This window comes from Acanthochromis polyacanthus, chromosome 4 (genome assembly GCF_021347895.1).
Source record: "Acanthochromis polyacanthus isolate Apoly-LR-REF ecotype Palm Island chromosome 4, KAUST_Apoly_ChrSc, whole genome shotgun sequence".
Lineage (NCBI taxonomy): Eukaryota > Metazoa > Chordata > Actinopteri > Pomacentridae > Acanthochromis > Acanthochromis polyacanthus.
Window position 1 is genome coordinate 10311431 of NC_067116.1, and position 24179 is coordinate 10335609.

Here is a 24179-nt window from a genome sequence, read left to right on the forward strand (position 1 = left end):
ACTTTGAAGCATTTCTCTGAGACTTGTCTGTGTTATTTTGCCTTCTAATGAAGCCCATTGTTGCTCTGCAAAATGCTCTATGTTTGCGTGTGCCGTTTCTACAAAGTTTGTGATATTATCCATGAAATTGGTCAGCTACATCTCGCCACCTTCACTTTTGTGTCACACCCAATGTACGGCAAACCTTGACGTGTGTCACATCCCGGCATGTGTGTGTGCGCGAGGACCCATGCAAACACTGCTTGCAGCTTTAATTATTCTTTCATCCTCTTTATATTGGCTCCCAGTATATATTAGCCTCTTTTAATTGACTCGCAGTAGGTTTCAGCCTCATCACAGTGGTTCCTTGTCTGTTTCAACCTCTTTACACTGGCTCCAAGTATTTTTCAGTCTCTTAAATTGGTTCCCATTTAGTTTTAGTCTCTTTATATTGGCTCTTTGTATATTTTATTCTCTTTATATTGGCTTTTTGTATGTTTTGTTCTCTTTATATTGGTTCCTACGGTGTTTTATTGTCTTTAAACTGACTCCCAGTATGGTTCAGCCTCTTTGTACTAGACTCAATGTATTTTATCCTCTTTGTAAACACCAATGTAATTATTTTTTTTTGTCTTTGTCTAAGACTTGTTTCTTTTTACATCCTTATAAAGCACTATAAAGCATTGTAACTCTGAAAACTGCTCTATATTTGCCTGTACCATTGCTACAAACTTGATATATTCCTTGAAATGGGTCCACTTAGTCTCAACGCCTTGACATTTCTGTCACAGACCAACATGAACAACACCTTGATGTGCGCCACATCCAGACATGCGTGGGCGTGCGAGAACCCATTCAACGATGGTTGCATCTTTAATTTTAATTTATTTTTTCTCATCAAGTATGCCTCTGACTGGCACCATAGTCTACATTTTAAAGTTCCTATTGGTGTTAATCACAGGATAAAAAAAATCAGTCTCTTGTGGTGACAAATAGTGGTTTTATCGAAGTACAAAAAAACATGGAAATTTTTGGACCGCATTTACACCGTCATGTAATTGCTTTGTATTATTCTATTAAAGCAAGGTTGTGCCATTAAAGACATACATATGGACATATTTGTAAGCCTGCAACTTTTCAGGATTCTGGCTACATGATTTTTTTTCAGTTATGACATTTGCAATAGACAATCATGAATTAGCTTTTAAAATAATTTTGAAAGCTTCAACATAGCTCAAGTTCCAGGAACAGAATGTTCAGATCACGGCTTATAACTGAATAGACTGTGGGTGGTGGTTCTTTCTTAACTGACTAATGATGCTTTGTACTTTTTGGCACTTTTGTGTCTGTTCTCACTCACTGCTGGATATGGCTGCGACAAATGCAAAACTAAACCGTTTTTTGTTTTTGTAAAAAAGTATAAAACTTTTGTAACTAGTTTTTGTTGCCACTTCTCCTAATTCAGGAGATTTCTGTTGTGTGTATGATGAGCTAAAATGTCCAAATGAGCTGCTGTAAAATACAAAAAGTTACACGACAGCAAGGTATACGATCTGTGTCTGAAGGGCAGGACTTCTTCCAATGGGCATTTAAACCCCTCAAAGGAGGAGCCATAGAGAAGTTCCTTTGTAGATAATGCAGCTATGTGCCAAACTAAGCCTGTTCTCTTATTAGCAAAGTGTTGTCACTCATGGTTACAAACACGTTAACAGTATTTGAGAAGCTGACAACAGTTTCACTGACTTCTCAACTTTGTGCGATGTAGTCTGGCTTGACAATTTTTATCGGAGTAGACAGTGAAACAAGCATTACAGAGAGTTTAATGACAGTGTACTCCACTGATCCACTGCTGTATCAGTCCATTTTTTTTGACAATTTACTGTCCTGGAGGAGCATGTTGATTTGGGCACAAGAACAGAGAAAAATCTTCAGTCATTGAACAGCCCTTACCAACAAAGTAGTAGAAACTATTTGAATTAATCAGTCAATGGAAGACAGTTTAGTATTTATGGTAGTGAGGATGGCATGACTCTATTTTACTAATAACTTTACCATTGGGGTAATCATGGTGCAGAAAAGTTGTTTTTCAGTTTTTAGAAACATTTTCAGAACTTCTTAAACTGTTAGGTTCTTTCATTCTGTCCTGGCAGTTCGTCTGACAGCATATCCTGTACTGTTTGGAGTTAAATTCTCTGTGTCTTCTTTATTACAGAGGGGGAATCAGAGAGTCTCATGGATGGCCTTGTTTTTGTTGCTGATTGGCTGGACATTTGCTTTGATCAGCCTATTTCTTGCTGTAGCCAAACAAATCACCTGGTTGGACTACCTGTACTATTTCTCCTATATTAAACTAGCAGTCACTCTGATCAAATATGTGCCACAGGTAAGCTAATGTAGTGACATGTCTACACTGAAAGACCAAAAATGTTCAGTTGAATAATAGCAGAATTACATTAGAAAAGTAGTCAGAACTATCTTTGTTATATGTTCACTTTATTTTGTGTGCTTGAGATGAAAATACAGTGCCTTGTGAAGGTATTCGGCCCCCTTGAACTTTTCAACCTTTCGCCACATTTCAGGCTTCAAACGTAAAGATATAAAATTCTAATTTTTTGTCAAGAATCAACAAGTGGGACACAATCATGAAGTGGAACGAAATTTATTGGATATTTTAAACTTTTTTAACAAATAAAAACCTGAAAAGTGGGGCATGCAATATTATTCGGCCCCCTTGCATTAATACTTTGTAGCGCCACCTTTTGCTGCAATTACAGCTGCAAGTTGCTTGGGGTATGTCTCTATCAGTTTTGCACATCGAGAGACTGAAATTCTTGCCCATTCTTCCTTGCAAAACAGCTCGAGCTCAGTGAGGTTGGATGGAGAGCGTTTGTGAACAGCAGTCTTCAGCTCTGCCCACAGATTCTCGATTGGATTCAGGTGTGGACTTTGACTTGGCCATTCTAACACCTGGATGCGTTTATTTGTGAACCATTCCATTGTAGATTTGGCTTTATGTTTTGGATCATTGTCCTGTTGGAAGATAAATCTCCATTCCAGTCTCAGGTCTTTTGCAGACTCCAACAGGTTTTCTTCCAGAATGGTCCTGTATTTGGCTCCATTCATCTTCCCATCAATTTTAACCATCTTCCCTGTCCCTGCTGAAGAAAAGCAGGCCCAAACCATGAGGCTGCCACCACCATGTTTGACAGTGGGGATGGTGTGTTCAGGGTGATGAGCTGTGTTGCTTTTACGCCAAACATATCGTTTTGCATTGTGGCCAAAAAGTTCCATTTTGGTTTCATCTGACCAGAGCACCTTCTTGCACATGTTTGGTGTGTCTCCCAGGTGGCTTGTGGCAAGCTTCAAACGAGACTTTTTATGGATATCTTTGAGAAATGGCTTTCTTCTTGCCACTCTTCCATAAAGGCCAGATTTGTGCAGTGTACGACTGATTGTTGTCCTATGGACAGACTCTCCCACCTCAGCTGTAGATCTCTGCAGTTCATCCAGAGTGATCATGGGCCTCTTGGCTGCATCTCTGATCAGTCTTCTCCTTGTTCGAGGTGAAAGTTTAGAGGGATGGCCGGGTCTTGGTAGATTTGCAGTGGTCTGATACTCCTTCCATTTCAATATGATTGCTTGCACAGAGCTCCTTGAGATGTTTAAAGCTTGGGAAATCTTTTTGTATCCAAATCCGGCTTTAAACTTCTCCACAACAGTATCTCGGACCTGCCTGGTGTGTTCCTTGGTCTTCATTATGCTCTCTGCACTTTAAACAGAACCCTGAGACTATCACAGAGCAGGTGCATTTATACGGAGACTTGATTACACACAGGTGGATTCTATTTATCATCATCAGTCATTTAGGACAACATTGGATCATTCAGAAATCCTCACTGAACTTCTGGAGTGAGTTTGCTGCACTGAAAGTAAAGGGGCCGAATAATATTGCACACCCCACTTTTCAGTTTTTTATTTGTTAAAAAAGTATAAAATATTCAATAAATTTCATTCCACTTCACGATTGTGTCCCAATTGTTGTTGATTCTTGACAAAAATTTAAAATTTTATATCTTTATGTTTGAAGCCTGAAATGTGGCGAAAGGTTGAAAAGTTCAAGGGGGCCGAATACTTTCACAAGGCACTGTATGTTACACAAAAACTGGTAGGATTACCTCTATTTTATGTTTTCAACAAACAGCAGTACGTAATTTGATTCTGTACACATTTGTGTTTTACTCCTCTCACTGATAGAAAAGCATGCAATATATTTTCACTCATTCTATGTTTGCTGCAAACTTCATCAATACAGCATATACACACGTGGACAAAATTGTTGGTACCCCTCAGTTAAAGAAGGAAAAACCCACAATTGTCACTGAAATCACTTGAAACTCACAAAAGTAACAATAAATAAAAATTTATTGAAAATTAAATAATCAAAATCAGCCATCACTTTTGAATTGTTGATTAACATAATTATTTAAAAAAACAAACTAATGAAACAGGCCTGGACAAAAATGATGGTACCCATAACTTAATATTTTGTTGCACAACCTTTTGAGGCAATCACTGCAATTAAACGATTTCTGTATTTGTCAATGAGCGTTCTGCAGCTGTCAACAGGTATTTTGGCCCACTCCTCATGAGCAAACAGCTCCAGTTGTCTCAGGTTTGATGGGTGTCTTCTCCAAATGGCATGTTTCAGCTCCTTCCACATATGTTCAATGGGATTGAGATCTGGGCTCATAGAAGGCCACTTTAGAATAGTCCAACGCTTTTCTCTCAGCCATTCTTGGGTGTTTTTGGCTGTGTGTTTTGGATGGTTGTCCTGTTGGAAGACCCATGACCTGCGACTGAGACCAAGCTTTCTGACACTAGGCAGCACATTTCTCTCCAGAATGCCTTGATAGTCTTCAGATTTCATCGTACCTTGCACACTTTCAAGACACCCTGTGCCAGATGCAGCAAAGCAGCCCCAAAACATTACTGAGCCTCCTCCATGTTTCACCGTAGTGACAGTGTTCTTTTCTTCGTATGCTTGGTTTTTGAGTCTATGAACATAGAGTTGATGTGCCTTACCAAAAAGCTCCAGTTTGGTCTCATCTGTCCAAAGGACATTCTCCCAGAAGCTTTGTGGCTTGTCAACATGCATTTTTGCAAATTCCAGTCTGGCTTTTTTATGAGTTTTTTTCAGCAGTGGTGTCCTCCTTGGTCGTCTCCCATGAAGTCCACTTTGGCTCAAACAACGACGAATGGTGCGATCTGACACTGATGTACCTTGGCCTTGGAGTTCACCTTTAATTTCTTTGGAGGTTGCTCTGGGCTCTTTGGATACAATTCCAACGATCCGTCTCTTCAATTTGTCATCAATTTTCCTCTTGCGGCCACGTCCAGGGAGGTTGGCTACTGTCCCGTGGGTCTTGAACTTCTGAATAATATGAGCCACTGTTGTCACAGGAACTTCAAGCTGTTTAGAGATGGTCTTATAGCCTTTACCTTTAAGATGTTTGTCTATAATTTTTTTCGGATGTCCTGGGACAATTCTCTCCTTCGCTTTCTGTTGTCCATGTTCAGTGTGGTACACACCTTTTCACCAAACAGCAGGGTGACTACTTGTCTCCCTTTAAATAGGCAGACTGACTGATTATGAGTTTGGAAACACCTGTGATGTCAATTAAATGACACACCTGAGTTAATCATGTCACTCTGGTCAAATAGTTTTCAATCTTTTATAGAGGTACCATCATTTTTGTCCAGGCCTGTTTCATTAGTTTGTTTTTTTAAATAATTATGTTAATCAACAATTCAAAAGTAATGGCTGTTTTTGATTATTTCATTTTCAATAAATTTTTATTTATTGTTACTTTTGTGAGTTTCAAGTGATTTCAGTGAGAATTGTGGGTTTTTCCTTCTTTAACTGAGGGGTACCAACAATTTTGTCCACGTGTGTATGATAGTCTGTTGAATGCTATTCTACAAAATTTTGTGAAGTATCATCTAGTGTTTGTTTTCCATTGCCAATCGGATACATTGTCATTGACAGCTGGTGGTTTTCTGGCTGTGTTTCTAGGCATACATGAACTACCGTAGACAGAGTACCAAGGGATGGAGTATTGGTAATGTGTTGCTGGACTTCACTGGTGGAACCCTCAGTATTCTACAGATGATCTTACAGTCTTACAACAATGGTAATTACTGTAGTCATAAACACACACACACACACACACACACACACACACACACACACACACACACACACACACACACACACACACACACAGTGCCTTGTGAAAGTATTCGGCCCCCTTGAACTTTTCAACCTTTCGCCACATTTCAGGCTTCAAACATAAAGATATAAAATTTTAATTTTTTGTCAAGAATCAACAACAAGTGGGACAGAATCGTGAAGTGGAACGAAATTTATTGGATATTTTAAACTTTTTTAACAAATAAAAACCTGAAAAGTGGGGCGTGCAATATTATTCGGCCCCCTTGGATTGATACTTTGTAGCGCCACCTTTTGCTGCAATTACAGCTGCAAGTCGCTTGGGGTATGTCTCTATCAGTTTTGCACATCGAGAGACTGAAATTCTTGCCCATTCTTCCTTGCAAAACAGCTGGAGCTCAGTGAGGTTGGATGGACAGCGTTTGTGAACAGCAGTCTTCAGCTCTGCCCACAGATTCTCGATTGGATTCAGGTCTGGACTTTGACTTGGCCATTCTAACACCTGGATACGTTTATTTGTGAACCATTCCATTGTAGATTTGGCTTTATGTTTTGGATCATTGTCCTGTTGGAAGATAAATCTCCGTCCCAGTCTCAGGTCTTTTGCAGACTCCAACAGGTTTTCTTCCAGAATGGTCCTGTATTTGGCTCCATTCATCTTCCCATCAATTTTAACCATCTTCCCTGTCCCTGCTGAAGAAAAGCAGGCCCAAACCATGAGACTGCCACCACCATGTTTGACAGTGGGGATGGTGTGTTCAGGGTGATGAGCTGTGTTGCTTTTATGCCAAACATATCGTTTTGCATTGTGGCCAAAAAGTTCGATTTTGGTTTCATCTGACCAGAGCACCTTCTTCCACATGTTTGGTGTGTCTCCCAGGTGGCTTGTGGCAAACTTCAAACAAGACTTTTTATGGATATCTTTGAGAAATGGCTTTCTTCTTGCCACTCTTCCATAAAGGCCAGATTTGTGCAGTGTACGACTGATTGTTGTCCTATGGACAGACTCTCCCACCTCAGCTGTAGATCTCTGCAGTTCATCCAGAGTGATCATGGGCCTCTTGGCTGCATCTCTGATCAGTCTTCTCCTTGTTCGAGGTGAAAGTTTAGAGGGACGGCCGGTTCTTGGTAGATTTGCAGTGGTCTGATACTCCTTCCATTTCAATATGATTGCTTGCACAGTGCTCCTTGAGATGTTTAAAGCTTGGGAAATCTTTTTGTATCCAAATCCGGCTTTAAACTTCTCCACAACAGTATCTCGGACCTGCCTGGTGTGTTCCTTGGTCTTCATGATGCTCTCTGCACTTTAAACAGAACCCTGAGACTATGACAGAGCAAGTGCATTTATACGGAGACTTGATTACACACAGGTGGATTCTATTTATCATCATCAGTCATTTAGGACAACATTGGATCATTCAGAGATCCTCACTGAACTTCTGGAGTGAGTTTGCTGCACTGAAAGTAAAGGGGCCGAATAATATTGCACACCCCACTTTTCAGTTTTTTATTTGTTAAAAAAGTATAAAATATCCAATAAATTTCATTCCACTTCACGATTGTGTCCCAATTGTTGTTGATTCTTGACAAAAATTTAAAATTTTATATCTTTATGTTTGAAGCCTGAAATGTGGCGAAAGGTTGAAAAGTTCAAGGGGGCCGAATACTTTCGCAAGGCACTGTATGTATATGTATATGTGTATATATATATATATATATATGTGTGTGTGTGTATGCATTTCTTTTTTTAATAAATTTGCAAAAATTTCTATATTTCTGTTTTTTTCTGTCAAGATGGGGTGCTGAGTGTACATTAATGAGAAATAAAATGAACTTTTTTTTGATTTTGGCAAATGACTGCAATGACACAGAGTGAAAAATTTCAAGGGGTCTGAATAATTTCCGTACCCACTGTATGTATGTATATATATATATATATATATATATATATATAGATATAGATACATATCCAGAACACATTATTCCAAAGGACCTGCTCTTTGCTTGATCTTTTGTACATGAGCTTCCTCACACTGCAGTAATGATTTCCTGTCATTTGAAGATCTTTTATAACCCTCTACTAAACTCAGGCATACAGAAGCTTTTTTTGAAGGCCTTACAGAGCCCTTTACATCTTGCCATGATGTCTCCTCATACTTCACGGGCAAAGAGAACAACAAACCTAGATGTCAGAACTTTAAATAAACCAGGTTCCATGTGTGACTCCGTAAGTAGGCTATAATCATTCACACCTAATCTGAAACCCCTGATTCTAATTTGATGTATTTGAAGGTGTGAGACATGTAATTTTATCATTTGACTGATCTGTTTGTTAAATTATGTAAATTGTGTGTTATGTACTGACTTGCGTGGCTAAAATGAACAAATGTGTGTACATGTGGAAAATGAGGAAAAAAGTAAGTGGTAATGCACTAATATTTACCACAAAATTATTTTTGCTGGAGCATGATCTTTGTACTAACTGTGATGTGTGTTGTTCCTCAGATGAGTGGAGGCTGGTGTTTGGTGATCCTACAAAGTTTGGTCTGGGTCTCTTCTCTGTGGCATTTGACATCCTCTTCATGATTCAGCACTATTGTCTGTATAGGTGCCCCTCTCAGTATGAGGCTGTTGCAGAGCAACAAGAAGACTGATGCTGACTCATTGTCTGATACAAGGGAACACGTCTTCTCAAATAATAAAAGGACTGAAGCTACTGAAGAAAGGTTGTCCAGAGCAGGATTTCCGTGTCTGATTTTGATGCAGCAGCTAATTATCCTTTTTGTAAATTATCTCAGAATCAGCACCTGTCTTTTTTGAGTAATTGTATGAATACTTTGTTTGGTATTGGGCAAGAAAAACTGAGTGCTTGTAAAAAAAAATAATAAAACTTGATTTAAAAAAAGACTGCAAAGTAATGTAGCTAGCATGCCCTTTTGAGGAGAGGAGTCTGTGGCCAACCTGGAATAGCCGAGGTTTGCCAACTGAAGTCTTAGAACCTCTGAGATAAGGCTCAATATGCAGAAGACCATGCAGGCTCATGCTGCAGTGTTCTGTACTGGCTCTGTTCTGAAGGAGGGATGCAATAAGATGGACGCCATTTACACACGTGGACAAAATTGTTGGTACCCCTCAGTTAAAGAAGGAAAAACCCACAATTCTCACTGAAATCACTTGAAACTCACAAAAGTAACAATAAATAAAAATTTATTGAAAATTAAATAATCAAAATCAGCCATCACTTTTGAATTGTTGATTAACATAATTATTTAAAAAAACAAACTAATGAAATAGGGCTGGACAAAAATGATGGTACCCATAACTTAATATTTTGTTGCACAACCTTTTGAGGCAATCACTGCAATTAAACGATTTCTGTATTTGTCAATGAGCGTTCTGCAGCTGTCAACAGGTATTTTGGCCCACTCCTCATGAGCAAACAGCTCCAGTTGTCTCAGGTTTGATGGGTGTCTTCTCCAAATGGCATGTTTCAGCTCCTTCCACATATGTTCAATGGGATTCAGATCTGGGCTCATAGAAGGCCACTTTAGAATAGTCCAACGCTTTTCTCTCAGCCATTCTTGGGTGTTTTTGGCTGTGTGTTTTGGATGGTTGTCCTGTTGGAAGACCCATGACCTGCGACTGAGACCAAGCTTTCTGACACTAGGCAGCACATTTCTCTCCAGAATGCCTTGATAGTCTTCAGATTTCATCGTACCTTGCACACTTTCAAGACACCCTGTGCCAGATGCAGCAAAGCAGCCCCAAAACATTACTGAGCCTCCTCCATGTTTCACCGTAGGGACAGTGTTCTTTTCTTCGTATGCTTGGTTTTTGAGTCTATGAACATAGAGTTGATGTGCCTTACCAAAAAGCTCCAGTTTGGTCTCATCTGTCCAAAGGACATTCTCCCAGAAGCTTTGTGGCTTGTCAACATGCATTTTTGCAAATTCCAGTCTGGCTTTTTTATGAGTTTTTTTCAGCAGTGGTGTCCTCCTTGGTCGTCTCCCATGAAGTCCGCTTTGGCTCAAACAACGACGAATGGTGCGATCTGACACTGATGTACCTTGGCCTTGGAGTTCACCTTTAATTTCTTTGGAGGTTGCTCTGGGCTCTTTGGATACAATTCCAACGATCCGTCTCTTCAATTTGTCATCAATTTTCCTCTTGCGGCCACGTCCAGGGAGGTTGGCTACTGTCCCGTGGGTCTTGAACTTCTGAATAATATGAGCCACTGTTGTCACAGGAACTTCAAGCTGTTTAGAGATGGTCTTATAGCCTTTACCTTTAAGATGTTTGTCTATAATTTTTTTTCGGATGTCCTGGGACAATTCTCTCCTTCGCTTTCTGTTGTCCATGTTCAGTGTGGTACACACCTTTTCACCAAACAGCAGGGTGACTACTTGTCTCCCTTTAAATAGGCAGACTGACTGATTATGAGTTTGGAAACACCTGTGATGTCAATTAAATGACACACCTGAGTTAATCATGTCACTCTGGTCAAATAGTTTTCAATCTTTTATAGAGGTACCACCATTTTTGTCCAGGCCTGTTTCATTAGTTTGTTTTTTTAAATAATTATGTTAATCAACAATTCAAAAGTAATGGCTGTTTTTGATTATTTAATTTTCAATAAATTTTTATTTATTGTTACTTTTGTGAGTTTCAAGTGATTTCAGTGAGAATTGTGGGTTTTTCCTTCTTTAACTGAGGGGTACCAACAATTTTGTCCACGTGTGTAATAGACCATAGATGACCTCAAAACCTGCCTAGCATATTGTGGGTTATAATTGTCAATATTATTATAAATGCAAATATTAGTTTGATTATCTGGAACATTTCAGTGTAAGAAATACGCAAAAAGAGAATGCAACAGGAGGGGGGCAAATATTTTTTAACGGCACTGTGTATGTCCCAGTAGCAATGGCAGTACAAGCCAATAACCCCAGCCTCTGTGATAACAGACACAGGCTACACTCTTTATTACACCATGCTTCTGTGGAATGGAAAAATATTCTATTCCAAAAAAAAGTTCTCGCTTCATCTATACACCGCTTAATCCTCATTAATGCTGCAGGAAGGCTGGAGTCTATCCCAGCTGGCTTAGGGTGAAGGTAGGGGACACCCTGGACAGGTCACCAATATATCGCAGAGCTATATATAGAGACAAACAATCACACTCACACTTACAATTTAGAATCACTAATTATCCTCAGCATGCTTTTGGACTGTGAGAAGAAGCTGGAAAACTCACACAAGCACAGGGTGAACATGCAGACTCAAGACCCCAGGCCAGGAATCAAACTCAGGACCTTTGAGCTGTGAGGTGACAGTACTAACCGCTGCCTCACCATGCCAACCACAGGTTAAAATCTTGCATGAAAAATCCATATTCTAAAAATCCTAATGTAAATATACTAAAGTATTACCAGCTAAATGTAATTTCAAGTAGAACTCCTGGTTTGCTCACTCTGACATGACATCTCTTGTATTTTAACAGCATGGTAAATTATTTTGTGTCATATCTAGATCTTAAGGTAAAGTCGTCAGATAAATTTAGTCCAGCTGGAAGTATATCCAGGCACTTCAATAGTCAGTCACAGTTCAATGAGACATCCAATCAAAGCTTGGTTTAGGAGTTAGCATTATTGGAATATGTAAGTGGTGCCCTTTCAGAGTGGTTGAGTGGAACCGTTTCTTAGTTGACTTATCATCTCCTCACCCGTCACATGCAAAGCTTACCACATGAATAAGATTAGCATTACAAATTAACCTCATGGGTGTAAGTATTTGAGTTACAACTCTACAGGTGTATTTATGATGCAAAATTACCCTAGTAATTTACACAGTAATAATTTAAACCCTACATTTTTTTAAATATAACGTTATTTTACCTGATAACAATGCATAATAAAGCTGAGACCATACAGTGTTAATAATTGTAGAGATCAACCTAAACAAGAGATTGTAAAAGGCTAACTCATTAAAAGTATCAGGTGAAATATACGTGCCTCATTCTGAGGAACAGGGGCATGTGGGTATTGTGTGTACACTGAAAAGAAATGTTTTTGAAAGCTCCCATTATTCAAGATACACTATGCAAGAACTGCCAGCCTTAAAATAATTTTTTGTAATTGCAAAATGGCAGATACTAGATTTTATGAGATTTATTAAGTTTAAATTAGTATTTTTATTGATCTAAAGAATGCTAAGGGTTCCTATCTGTTATGCAATGAGTTTTATAGTAAAATACAAATATAGTAACATTTTCTGCAAATTTCATTTCCCTTTTTCTTCTACTTGTATAACTTTAAAGTTTTCTTGCGTGTAACTTGACAAGAATTGCTGAGTTTTGTGGGGAGTATTTACAGGGTTATTCAATATTCAGAATTTAGAAAAGAGGCTGTCAAACAGATTCTCCTTGTACGTTAATATTCAAATCTCTAAAATTTGCTGAGAAAATACAGAACACGACTACAACAAATTCAATTACATCAGAACAGTCAGTCTTTCCCCAGCTTCATTAGTTACATTTTTATTTGTATTTACATCCAGTTTGTTATATATAAATATAATACACAATTTTCAGAAAAAAAAAAAACATCAAGTCAAGTGCATACAAGAGCTAACTTACAATTTGGTGAAGTAAAGCACACACTGATTGACTGGTCTTGAGAGAAAATGTGTGCACAAGAATATGTCTTTGTACCACCAAATTTAAATTCAGAGAACATGATCAGCAAACTTCACTCATCAAGCATCCATTCTGCCTGCAAAAAAGCTGCAGACCAAGCAAAAAGACAGCAGACAGTGCAGTGTACAATATTCAGAAACAGCTTTTGTTACAATGCCACAAAAACTGACAAAACCACTGCCCAGTTTGCAGGCTAAAATTGTCAAAACAGCCAGCAGGTGGCATCAGTTCACAGAGTGTGGAAGTAATAAATGCCAGTCCAGCTGCACTGGACATGTGTGAATGTAGTATAGTATAGCATCATGGATAGTAATGACGTGAATGTGGTTAAAATGAGTACAGCAGTTTATCTCTGACTGCTTTCTGGTTTTGATCAGAGTTAGCAATCTTGTCCAACGCCAGCATGTCTCTGACACAGGAATTTAATATAATAAAAAGCCATACCAAACCCTGGTAGTTATTGAGACACAGGTGAGATAGGCAAAACAGGGCGGGTGGAGATAGGGGTACAGAGAGCTGGATGGAAGAAGGGAAACTCTGAGATGGCTTAGTACAGAAAAAAGCTAAACTGTTTAATGCTTGGCTGATGAAATGAAAGTCCACAAACTGTCTGACCACTCATTTTCTATGATCGGCTCAACAATGCCTATTTTGAGTAAAAGGCTTCAATAAACTTTCTCTATTTTACTTATTGTTACAAAAAATATGTGTTTTCTTGCTCTCCAGTATTAATTAGAGGGATATACAGTAGCTGGTGGACTCTGCTAAGTGGTTCTGTGTCTAGGTCCTCCTGTCTGCAGGCCAACATGCTTTGCAGGTGTTGTTAATGATAATGAGAGCAGGACTAGCTGTCTGCTGACTTGTCTCACGCATGGCACTCTGCTCAGATGGTTTAGCAAACACCTGCGGCGTGTTCAGGTTGTAGACTCCTGCCCGAAGAAAACAGGCTTGAAGAGATAGGCCCAGCACCTCCTGAGGCTTCAGCTGCAGGTTGTACTGGGTCTGGCCCACCCAAGCGAATGAGCTGTGGACCTCGAGGGACTCTGGACTAGAAAACATATGAATGGAAAGAGAGCTTAGACAGTATGTTCACTGCAGTGAAAATTACTGAAAACACAACTGTCTTGCACAAGTGTTCAAAATTATGGCAGGCGGCTCTGTCACCATTGGTGGGTGAATGAGAAACACAGTGTACTGTACAAGTGCTTTGAGAACCACTAAGGTTAGTGTTAGGTGCTATATAAATGCAAACCATTTATCATTTATTTAGCACAGTGAATGTTTAATTAATCACATTAATTTCACTTTGATTTCCACAAATTGAAGTGATACTGGTTACAGGACAATGTCAGACCTAAATTTTCTTAAAAAAATATTGTGTTTAAATGTACAAAATTTCAAGTGTAACATCTCTGCTGTGCAGCTGTTGTGTTAGAAATAAGCAGGTGCATTGATCAGTAAAATCAATGAAATAACACACAATTAATCTTTTTTTTTTTTTTTTTACCAGCATTCCAATCTTGCATCATTTGCAGTAGGAGCTCTTTTCTACCCTAATTAATTTCTCCAGTCCTTATAGCTCTTTATTATAACAACCTGTGCACCTGAACATTGACAGCCACCGTTGTGATAGCATTATTTGTTGAGTTGGCAAACACAAGAGCCTGGTTATGTCAAACTTGAGTCTTCATACACCCCTCTGGCCAAATAGTTCAGTTTTTGACTCATTAGGCAATAAAATCTGTATCTCCATCAAGGACTTCATGTTTTCAGTTAAATTTTTTTAACAGGATTGCGCCATAACTATGGGATGATTTTCATAGTGATTTTCAAGTTGGTGGAAAGGTGGAACATGGGCAAAGTAGGAACCCGTTAAGTTTTGGTGTCTGCACCTCAAGCACTGTCGAGCCTCCAAGGGGTCAAAGTTCAATTCAATTCAATTCAATTTTATTTATATAGCGTCAATTACAGTCAAATTGTCTCAAGACGCTTTACAGTACCCATATGCCTGACCCCCAGAGCAAGCCCAAAGGCGACAGTGGCAAGGAAAACACCCTTTTAACAGGGAAGAAACCTCAAGCAGAACCCGGCTCTATATAGGGGGGACCCATCTGCCTGCTGGCCGGGCGGGTTGAGAGGGACAGAGGAGGGCAAGGGGGAGGGATGGGAGAAGAGGGAGGGGTGGGAAAGCAAGGAAAACACAACACACACTTGGATACATGCATGACAGGATATGTGACTCAAACCAGTGGTGTAGTCCAGGGTATACTGCGGTATACGGCGTATACCCACTTATTTTTCAGTTAGCATTGCGTATACCCACTTCTAATGCTCCCTGGTGCGCATCATTCAGTAATATCTGTGTGCCAGGTAGCCCTCTTTTCCTTAAGGTTGATGAAGCCATGAACAACCCTCCTCTGCCTGTAATTGGCTGGTACATGCTACCTTCACTGATTCGATTGGTCAACTTTAGGGATGAGCCAATCAGAGGCAGAGTAGGGCGGGTCATACAGAGGAAAATTTTGCTAACACCTCTGTGGCACTCCAGTTGATTGACAGGTCTGCTTGAAAGATGCGCGGAAATGCGAGAAAGTCAGAATAAACACCTTTCAAGTGAGTGACACGTATCGAGCGAACCTACTTTCATGGACGATATCATTCTCAGGTAAGTTTTAAGGTGGTTTCCAAATGAATCATTGTTTTAAACTACTGGCAACATGAGTGCACATTTCAAGGAGAGGATATTTTGTCGCCAGTGGTTAAAGCTGCAGTCAATTCCAGCCATTTTCAGTACAAAAAAAATCGCTAATATTCTATTTGTAAATAAAAATATGACGAGAAATACAGGGAATATTGGACGCGCATCGCGAGGTGCATTTCCTCGAAAACGACCTATTCGTGGATCATGTTCCATCTTCAAGACATGTTTTGGACAAAATAGTTTACTGGCTTGTGTTGTCTGGATGTCCAAGGTTGGATTATGGCCATTTTTTGTGGAATATTTTCATCTGTGTGTAATAATGAACCCGGAAATGCGAGTCGCGCTGTGTACGTTGAAGCCGTGTATAGAGAACGGATGGATGGATATTCGTTGTTTGTCGGACAAATGTGTTTATATTACCCGCTGTGGTAATCACATCTGAAAGTGGTTTATACCGGCGGATTCCTGAGAATCTAAGCTTTCCATCGGCGTATAGTGTTTGTATAATCGCGTTTGCAGTTTCAGACATTTAGCAAATTGCTTATGCAGATCTCAAAGTGTACCGCGGGCGGGACACTGAAGCGCAACTGAAGCGCAACGGGTTAAACTGAGTGTCGGGCCGAGTCTGACTAACGTTTTGAAAGGCTAACGTTATTCTAACGTAAGTCTGAAGCTAGCTAGATTGGGATAATGTGGGAAAACCTCTAGGCTGGTAGTTGATTTTAAAGTAAGTAAGAACACAAGAATGGGGACAGGTAGTTTAAGATTCGACCTAAAACAATATTGAGGTTTTATTCATGATGAAATATGAACAAGGATGCACTGTCAACTTCATATTTGAAGTATTTTATTTAAATAAATGTTCAAAAGTAACTGAAACACCATGTTTGCCTCATGATAAATACATGTTACATTAATCCAGTTTGCTTGTGTGACCAGTAATAACTACAAACTGCTCCTAATCAAGTCATGATAATTTTATAACAGTAGGCAAGTAGAAATGACTGAATAAATTGAATAGAGTAGTCTTCTATGTCACTGTTTCTAAAACGGCGTTTTTCTGGACTAATTAAAAAAAAGGTGAAAATTAAGAGTATACCCACTTCTCCAGGGACCACTACACCACTGACTCAAAGTATAAACTAACATTGAAAACTGACTCATAGTTTACTCTTATGATGTATGGCTCTGACATTAAACATACTCCATATATAGCTAGCAGTAAAATTCAAACAGTATGTAAGTTAGCATAACAATTATAGTGAAGGCGAAGTCAGAGGTGCATTTAAGCACATGCCTTGTAACCATGAGTCCGATTTTCCCAAATCAACTACTATTAGATTACTAGGCTCAAGCACAGTTCAACATCAATTGCCGCCATATTTGTGGACCTAGGGGAATTGGCATTAGTAGAGGTCTGCACACAGACACTGGTCTTACACTCTTTGTGATGATCTATGCTTAATTTCAATTTCAGTGGAGACATCGTGGCTTGGTGGTTATCCTGACATGCAGTGAGGACTGTGGGATCTTGTATGCACAGGCGTGTGCCTTTCTAAACAGTCCAACTCATTCAGTTTGCCTCAGGTAAATTCAAATCACCCTGTCAAGTTACATCTCAAGAATTATTAAAGCATAATGCATCTGACCACAGTTTGACCTGCAAAAGAAGGTCTGAATACTTTCGTAAATGAGACTTAAATTTTTTTGATTTGGAAGAATGTCTCAAAATGGACGACTGAGCACAGAGGGCTGGACCCGAATATCCGAATATTCGTTTGCTAAGGCGGTATCCGGATATTAATTTTGGTATCCAAAGGCTTTTGACCCAGTCTCTTACAGTGCTTCATACTAGAAAGGATTCACATCATCTATTCAATAACTTACCTGCTGCTTTTGTGTTTTAAGTCAATGATGACATCCACTTGAGCCAAGGAGCAGTTGGACAGAGTCAGAGTAACTGGCACCAAACAGAGACTGAGGACAGAAAGAAAATCAGCTTCACCAACTACTGAGGTTATCTTTACTTCATTTAACCAAAAACACTGACAGCGGTTTGCTAAGATCCACTTAGCACTGACACTGAAAATATTTGAAATATTATCTGTATGTGGCATCAATATCTGCCACATACAGATAATTTACGTTGGAGCACTCTTCAGAAAAAAGTTCCTTTGCTGGTTTTTCAGCAGAAACTGTTACTAAACGTTTCGACAGATTGCATGCGTTTCTGCTCTGACATGCAAACAACTCTTGTGGCAACAAACACCTCAATTTCTGCATCAACTGGAGTGAAGTTTAATCATACTTTTAGATGTTCATCATGTGTATGCTGCACACAGCTGCTCTGCCAGTACACACACCAGTAGAGCCTGTAGCTCCAACAGACAGAACACAAACACCATTTTTGATTTGGAAAGCAAAAGTGCATCATAGACACATACACATCAGACACGTCCTCCAATGATGACATAGAATGAGGACTACAACGTTGTTCTTACTTCCCAAAGTACTGATAGCAAAACCGTTAACATTGGAGCTTATTGATCCTCTGGTTTTAATCATTTCGCCCCTGGGCTCATATAGTCAGGGCCCTCAGTGCCCATCCCTATTCTATGTTGTAGAAAACTGAGAAAAAAATAGATGGTTCCAGATTTACCTGCTACTCTAATTACACCTGAGACTGATGCATCAACTTGTGTCTATCTTTGACACCCAGCAGCTCATACAGACCCTACAGTTCATACACATCCTCCCGGGTCACATACAACAGTGGGAACTGATGCATCACTGAAAACTAGAGTGCACAATAGTCAAAAGACAGAATCATCATCCTCTAGTGCATAAGTCTTGCTATCATATCTTCACCTCTTCCACTGTGCTCGTGCTTTCAGAGTAACCCACAGGATGTTTGTGTGTGAAAGAGGTGCACAAAATTTGATACACGCAAACCTCTTTTTAGATAAACATATACGAAATCCATTTCGATAAAGCTGCCAGCAATGTGCAGTGTGAACAAGACATTTACTGTGCAGTGAAACACTGTTGCAGAGAGGCCAGAACCAGTAAATCTGTGACAGGTGTCTCACCTGTCCTGGACAAATGGATGTGTGTAGGTTTCAGGGTAGTGAAGATTAGTTTTAATGAGTTGGGAAAGCTCTGCACAGGGAAGAACAACTGGTGGAGGCAGCTCTGATTTAAACTTGAGCAGCACCATCTCCTGAGCTTCCTGAAAACACACAAATGTACACATAAAGTTACAGAACGCTTGCTTTCACATCACCTTCTTTTTTATGGCTTCACATATTAAACAAATACAATAAAAAATTAAAATCTTACTTAGATATGAAGCATTACATCAGTTTTTGCATATAAGCTTCTAATTCCATAATTGTAATGCTTTGAAGGAATGGAGTCTTGGAATTTTAGTTATGACAAGATTAATGTCTTTTGTAGTTTGGGTTGTGCTAAAGTGTTTGTGCCAGCAACAAATAATCTGTCAGTTCATGTGTTTACCAGTAAAAGGTAGAGTAACCAACAGTTTCTTTACTCCCTTGTATAGAAAAATGCAGCACTTAATCATTTTATCATAAATATATATGTTACATTTTGTCACTATTTGCAAATGAATTGTTGATTTATAACTAAAAATGTGTCTTGTGACATTTTAATTACCTACAACCATGTAATTCTAATCAGTTCATGCTTGATTCTGGATAACATTTCTGCTAAAATCAAGAAACTGCCACAATGTGTCATGTTCACAAATTAATGCCCAAAATGTGTTTGGTGAGGTCACAGCACGCACTGGTCACTAAAATCTATTCATTCACACTTACACACATACAGACAACCATAAAATATAATGTCTAAGGCCGTGGCTGTTGCTGTTGCAGAGGCTTACTGAAGTGTTTGAAAATAATCAGTTTAGAATTTGGCATAGAGAAGCACATGAAAGCAAATCCATTTCTTGTGCTCTTCATTTGCAGTCAATATATAACTGATTATGTAAATGCTGAAAGTATGACTTGATAATTGATCATAGACTGCAGTGAAAGACATTTTCTTCACATGAAGCAGAATCTTTTAAGATGAACTACTTTAAATTTTTCTACTTATGTTTTTGGGGAAATGCATGCATATGTTGGTCTACATTTTGGATTTCAATTTAATAAAACCATGGTATCTCAGCATTACAGCATGTTCTTTGACTGACAGAGGACGGTGAGTGTGTGTGTGCTTGCTGTACCTCTTTGGGAGTCAGAGAACTGGCCTCTTTTCCAATGGTCTGCAGTGCAACATGGAGCTGGCCCTCTAGGATCAGCTGTTTGTTGTCCTCCACCACATAAGCCTGTACAGACACATATTCAAACTGGAAACTTAAGCACTGACTGTAGAGTTTAATTAAAGTTATGACACTTTTAGCTGTGAATGGAATACTGCATATCTAACCGATGTGAGAAAAAGTAAGTCGCAGGGGACAAAGCCACACATTGAGTGGATGGACTTTCAAGGAAGCCTTTTTTCTCAAATTAATGCAAGATTTTAATATACACTGCTCAAAAAATTAAAGGAAGACTTTGAAAACACATCACATTTCAATGTGGGGAAAAAACTGGATATTTTCATTGATATGGACGGGATAATGTGTTAGGAATGAAAAGTCCCACATTGTTTGATGGAAATGAAAATTATCAACCCCCCAGGATGGCTAAATTCAAGACACCCCAAAATCAAAGTGAAAAACTGATGTGGCAGGCTAGTCCATCTTGCTGAAATTCCTTGGCAGCAACTCAAAATGGTATTCAGTAGTTTGTATGGCCTCCATGTGCTTGTATGCATGACTGACGATGCCGGGACAAGCTCCGTGTGAGATGACAGATGGTGTCCTGGGGTATCTCCTCCCAGAACTGGACCAGGGCATCGCTGAGCTCCTGGACAGTCTGAGGAGCAACCTGATGGTGTCGGATGGAACAAAACATAGTGTTCCAAAGGTGTTCTATTGGATTCAGGTCAGGCGGCCGTGGGGGCCAGCTAATGGTATCAGTTCCTTCATCCTCCAGGAACTGCATGAGTTCTCCTACCACATAAGGCCGGGCATTGTCGTGCACCAGAAGGAATCCAGAACCACTGTACCAATGTAGAGTCTGACAATGGGTCAAAGGACTTCATCCTGATATCTAATGGCAGTCAGAGTGCCATTGTCCAGCCTGTAGAGGTCTGTGCGTCCCTCTATGGATATGCCTCCCCACACCATCACTGACCCACCACCAAACCAGTCATGCTGAACAATGTTACAGGCAGCATAACGTTCTCCACGGCTTCTCCAGACCCTTTCATGTCTGTCACATGTGCTCAGGGTGAACCTGCTCTGATCTGTGAAAAGCACAGGGCACCAGTGGTGGACCTGCCAATTCCTGTGTTCTATGGCAAAAGTCAACCGAGCTCCACGGTGCAGATCAGCGAGCACAGGGCCCACTAGAGGACGCTGGGCCCTCAGACCACTCTCATTACATCTCTTTCTGATTGTTTGATCAGAGACATTCACACCAGTGGTCTGCTGGAGGTCATTTTGTAGAGCTATTGCAGTGCTCATCCTGTTCCTCCTTGCCCAAAGGAGCAGATACCTGTCCTGCTGATGGGTTGAGGACCTTCTACGGTCCTGTCCAGCTCTATTAGACCAACTGCCTGTCTCCTGGAATCTCCTCCATGTTGTTGAGAATGTGCTGGGAGACACAGCAAACCTTCTGGCAATGGCACACACTGATGTGCCATCCTGGAGGAGTTGGACTCTCTGTGCAACCTCTGTAGGGTCCAGGTATCGCCTCATGCTACCAGAAGTGACTCTGACCCTAGTCAAATGCAAAACTAGTGAAAAACAGTCAGAAAACATTAGGAAGGAAAAAAATGTCAGTGGCCTTCACCTGTAAACTCATTCTTGTTTTGGTGGTTGTCTCATTGTTACCCCTCTAGTGCATCTGTTGTTAATTTTATGAACACCAAAGCAGCTGAAACTGACTAAAAAGCCCCTCAGTTACTTACTTGACCAGATCAGTATCCCAATGTTTCACTGATTTGATGCAATACTTAGATTAAAAGGTGTTCCTTTAATTTTTTTGAGCAGTGTATTTCTCACAGATCATAAGCATGTGTATGCTTATGATCAACTGAAAATTATTACAAATGTCTTGGCATCAATTAGGTGATGCTGTTCCATAACCAAGCAGAATATGAGGACAGGGACTGCCATAAGCTCATAAGGGCAGAAAAATATTCACCGTAATATATACTAGAGCTGGTGAATAACTTAAGTCAGAACAAAAATTTGTTTTTTTCAGTTTGAACGAAAGCATCATGAATCACTGAGAACTACGCTGTACTTTGCACTCCTCTGTTGAACTTCGATTATTTTTTATTTGGTCATTAGCTATATTTAACAACTGTGTCTTGTCTTTGGTTCACACCACTGTCTCTATGTCAAGATCTGAGTCAAAGTCAAGCTCTTTCTGACTTTTCTGCCTTCCAAAGCATGAGTGTGTTATGTGTACCTTCCAGATGATGATTATGTTCAGGTCCAGGTCATTACACTTCTTGACAATATTGGTAATGTCAGAGCCTCTATCCTCAGTGGGTAAAGAGGCCTGACTCTTGCCAATGGATGACGTCCTAGATGATGCTCCATCCGCTTGCTGAGAGTTAGAGATCTGACAGCAGCGGAAGAAGAAATCCCCACAGGGTGTAGACGAACTGATAATCTAAACAGAAACGGCAGCAAGGTCAGTGGAAGGCAAAAGTCCATGTTCCCATAAATACGCCATTTCTCTCCCCCTGGTCAAGTGGAGTGCCATAGAGGGAGGGAGAGTCATTTGACACATGCTGAAGGATCCAGACCCCCGACACCCACATTCCTGTGGTGGTCTGTATCTGGTATTGAGAGTATCTGGTAAACATTTTTAACAGCTAAAAAGCAAACTCCTTAGAATTTGGAAAACACAGAAGTAAAAGAGGCAGTCTGAGCCACAACCAACAGATGCAAAAACAGTTTTTATCCCCAAGCTGTTAAATGTCTGCTCCTTCCCCCTTGAATGACAATATCACATGTCTACAAGTGCATTATTCATGTTTAAGTGTGATTCATACCATGTGCAATAATTAGATGAAGAGCAGGTCTCGAACCATAAATCGTTTCCACACTGTATACTTTGCTCTTATATTTTGGTGGTATATATTTTTAGTGTGTGTTCATATTGTAATGCTGTGATATGGAGAGGGCTAAACTGATTTTCATTGCTTTCTGTAACAGTGACAATAAAGACCTATACTATTCTTCTTCAAAAAGACTGTCAATATAAGGCATAGAGTCACTGGGTTGACATGAGGACAGAACGAATGCTAATGCTATTCAATATCTGGTTAATGTGTTTACAGTCAACTGTTCTTTGGGTCTTCAAGCTTATACACACGTGGACAAAATTGTTGGTACCCCTCAGTTAAAGAAGGAAAAACCCACAATTCTCACTGAAATCACTTGAAACTCACAAAAGTAATAATAAATAAAAATTTATTGAAAATTAAATAATCAAAAACAGCCATTACTTTTGAATTGTTGATTAACATAATTATTTAAAAAAACAAACTAATGAAACAGGCCTGGACAAAAATGATGGTACCTCTATAAAAGATTGAAAACTACTTGACCAGAGTGACATGATTAACTCAGGTGTGTCATTTAATTGACATCACAGGTGTTTCCAAACTCATAATCAGTCAGTCTGCCTATTTAAAGGGAGACAAGTAGTCACCCTGCTGTTTGGTGAAAAGGTGTGTACCACACTGAACATGGACAACAGAAAGCGAAGGAGAGAATTGTCCCAGGACATCCGAAAAAAAATTATAGACAAACATCTTAAAGGTAAAGGCTATAAGACCATCTCTAAACAGCTTGAAGTTCCTGTGACAACAGTGGCTCATATTATTCAGAAGTTCAAGACCCACGGGACAGTAGCCAACCTCCCTGGACGTGGCCGCAAGAGGAAAATTGATGACAAATTGAAGAGACGGATCGTTGGAATTGTATCCAAAGAGCCCAGAGCAACCTCCAAAGAAATTAAAGGTGAACTCCAAGGCCAAGGTACATCAGTGTCAGATCGCACCATTCGTCGTTGTTTGAGCCAAAGCGGACTTCATGGGAGACGACCAAGGAGGACACCACTGCTGAAAAAAACTCATAAAAAAGCCAGACTGGAATTTGCAAAAATGCATGTTGACAAGCCACAAAGCTTCTGGGAGAATGTCCTTTGGACAGATGAGACCAAACTGGAGCTTTTTGGTAAGGCACATCAACTCTATGTTCATAGACTCAAAAACCAAGCATACGAAGAAAAGAACACTGTCCCTACGGTGAAACATGGAGGAGGCTCAGTAATGTTTTGGGGCTGCTTTGCTGCATCTGGCACAGGGTGTCTTGAAAGTGTGCAAGGTACGATGAAATCTGAAGACTATCAAGGCATTCTGGAGAGAAATGTGCTGCCTAGTGTCAGAAAGCTTGGTCTCAGTCGCAGGTCATGGGTCTTCCA

General features: G+C 39.8%; 2 protein-coding genes across 4 annotated transcripts in view; one reads left to right on the plus strand and one right to left on the minus strand.

Moving 5' to 3' along the window:
• ctns (cystinosin, lysosomal cystine transporter) overlaps nt 1-9115 on the plus strand; it is a 28237-nt gene extending 19122 nt beyond the window's left edge. The window contains exons 9-11 of one of the 3 annotated variants that reach the window (XM_051947326.1): nt 2192-2362; nt 6053-6170; nt 8299-8933. In XM_051947326.1, coding sequence (XP_051803286.1) covers nt 2192-2362; nt 6053-6170; nt 8299-8450 — 441 coding nt within the window. In that variant the 3' untranslated portion in view covers nt 8451-8933. Of the gene's footprint in view, nt 1-2191; nt 2363-6052; nt 6171-8298 lie in introns of all 3 variants that reach the window. The other 2 variants (XM_022213642.2, XM_051947327.1) reach the window with 2 other exon arrangements.
• Nucleotides 9116-12727: 3612 nt separating this feature from the next.
• trappc8 (trafficking protein particle complex subunit 8) overlaps nt 12728-24179 on the minus strand; it is a 53538-nt gene continuing 42086 nt past the window's right edge. Inside the window, 5 exon segments of the mRNA XM_022213646.2 lie at nt 12728-13950; nt 17491-17580; nt 18693-18832; nt 19853-19954; nt 22152-22358. Coding sequence (XP_022069338.2) covers nt 13683-13950; nt 17491-17580; nt 18693-18832; nt 19853-19954; nt 22152-22358 — 807 coding nt within the window. The 3' untranslated portion in view covers nt 12728-13682.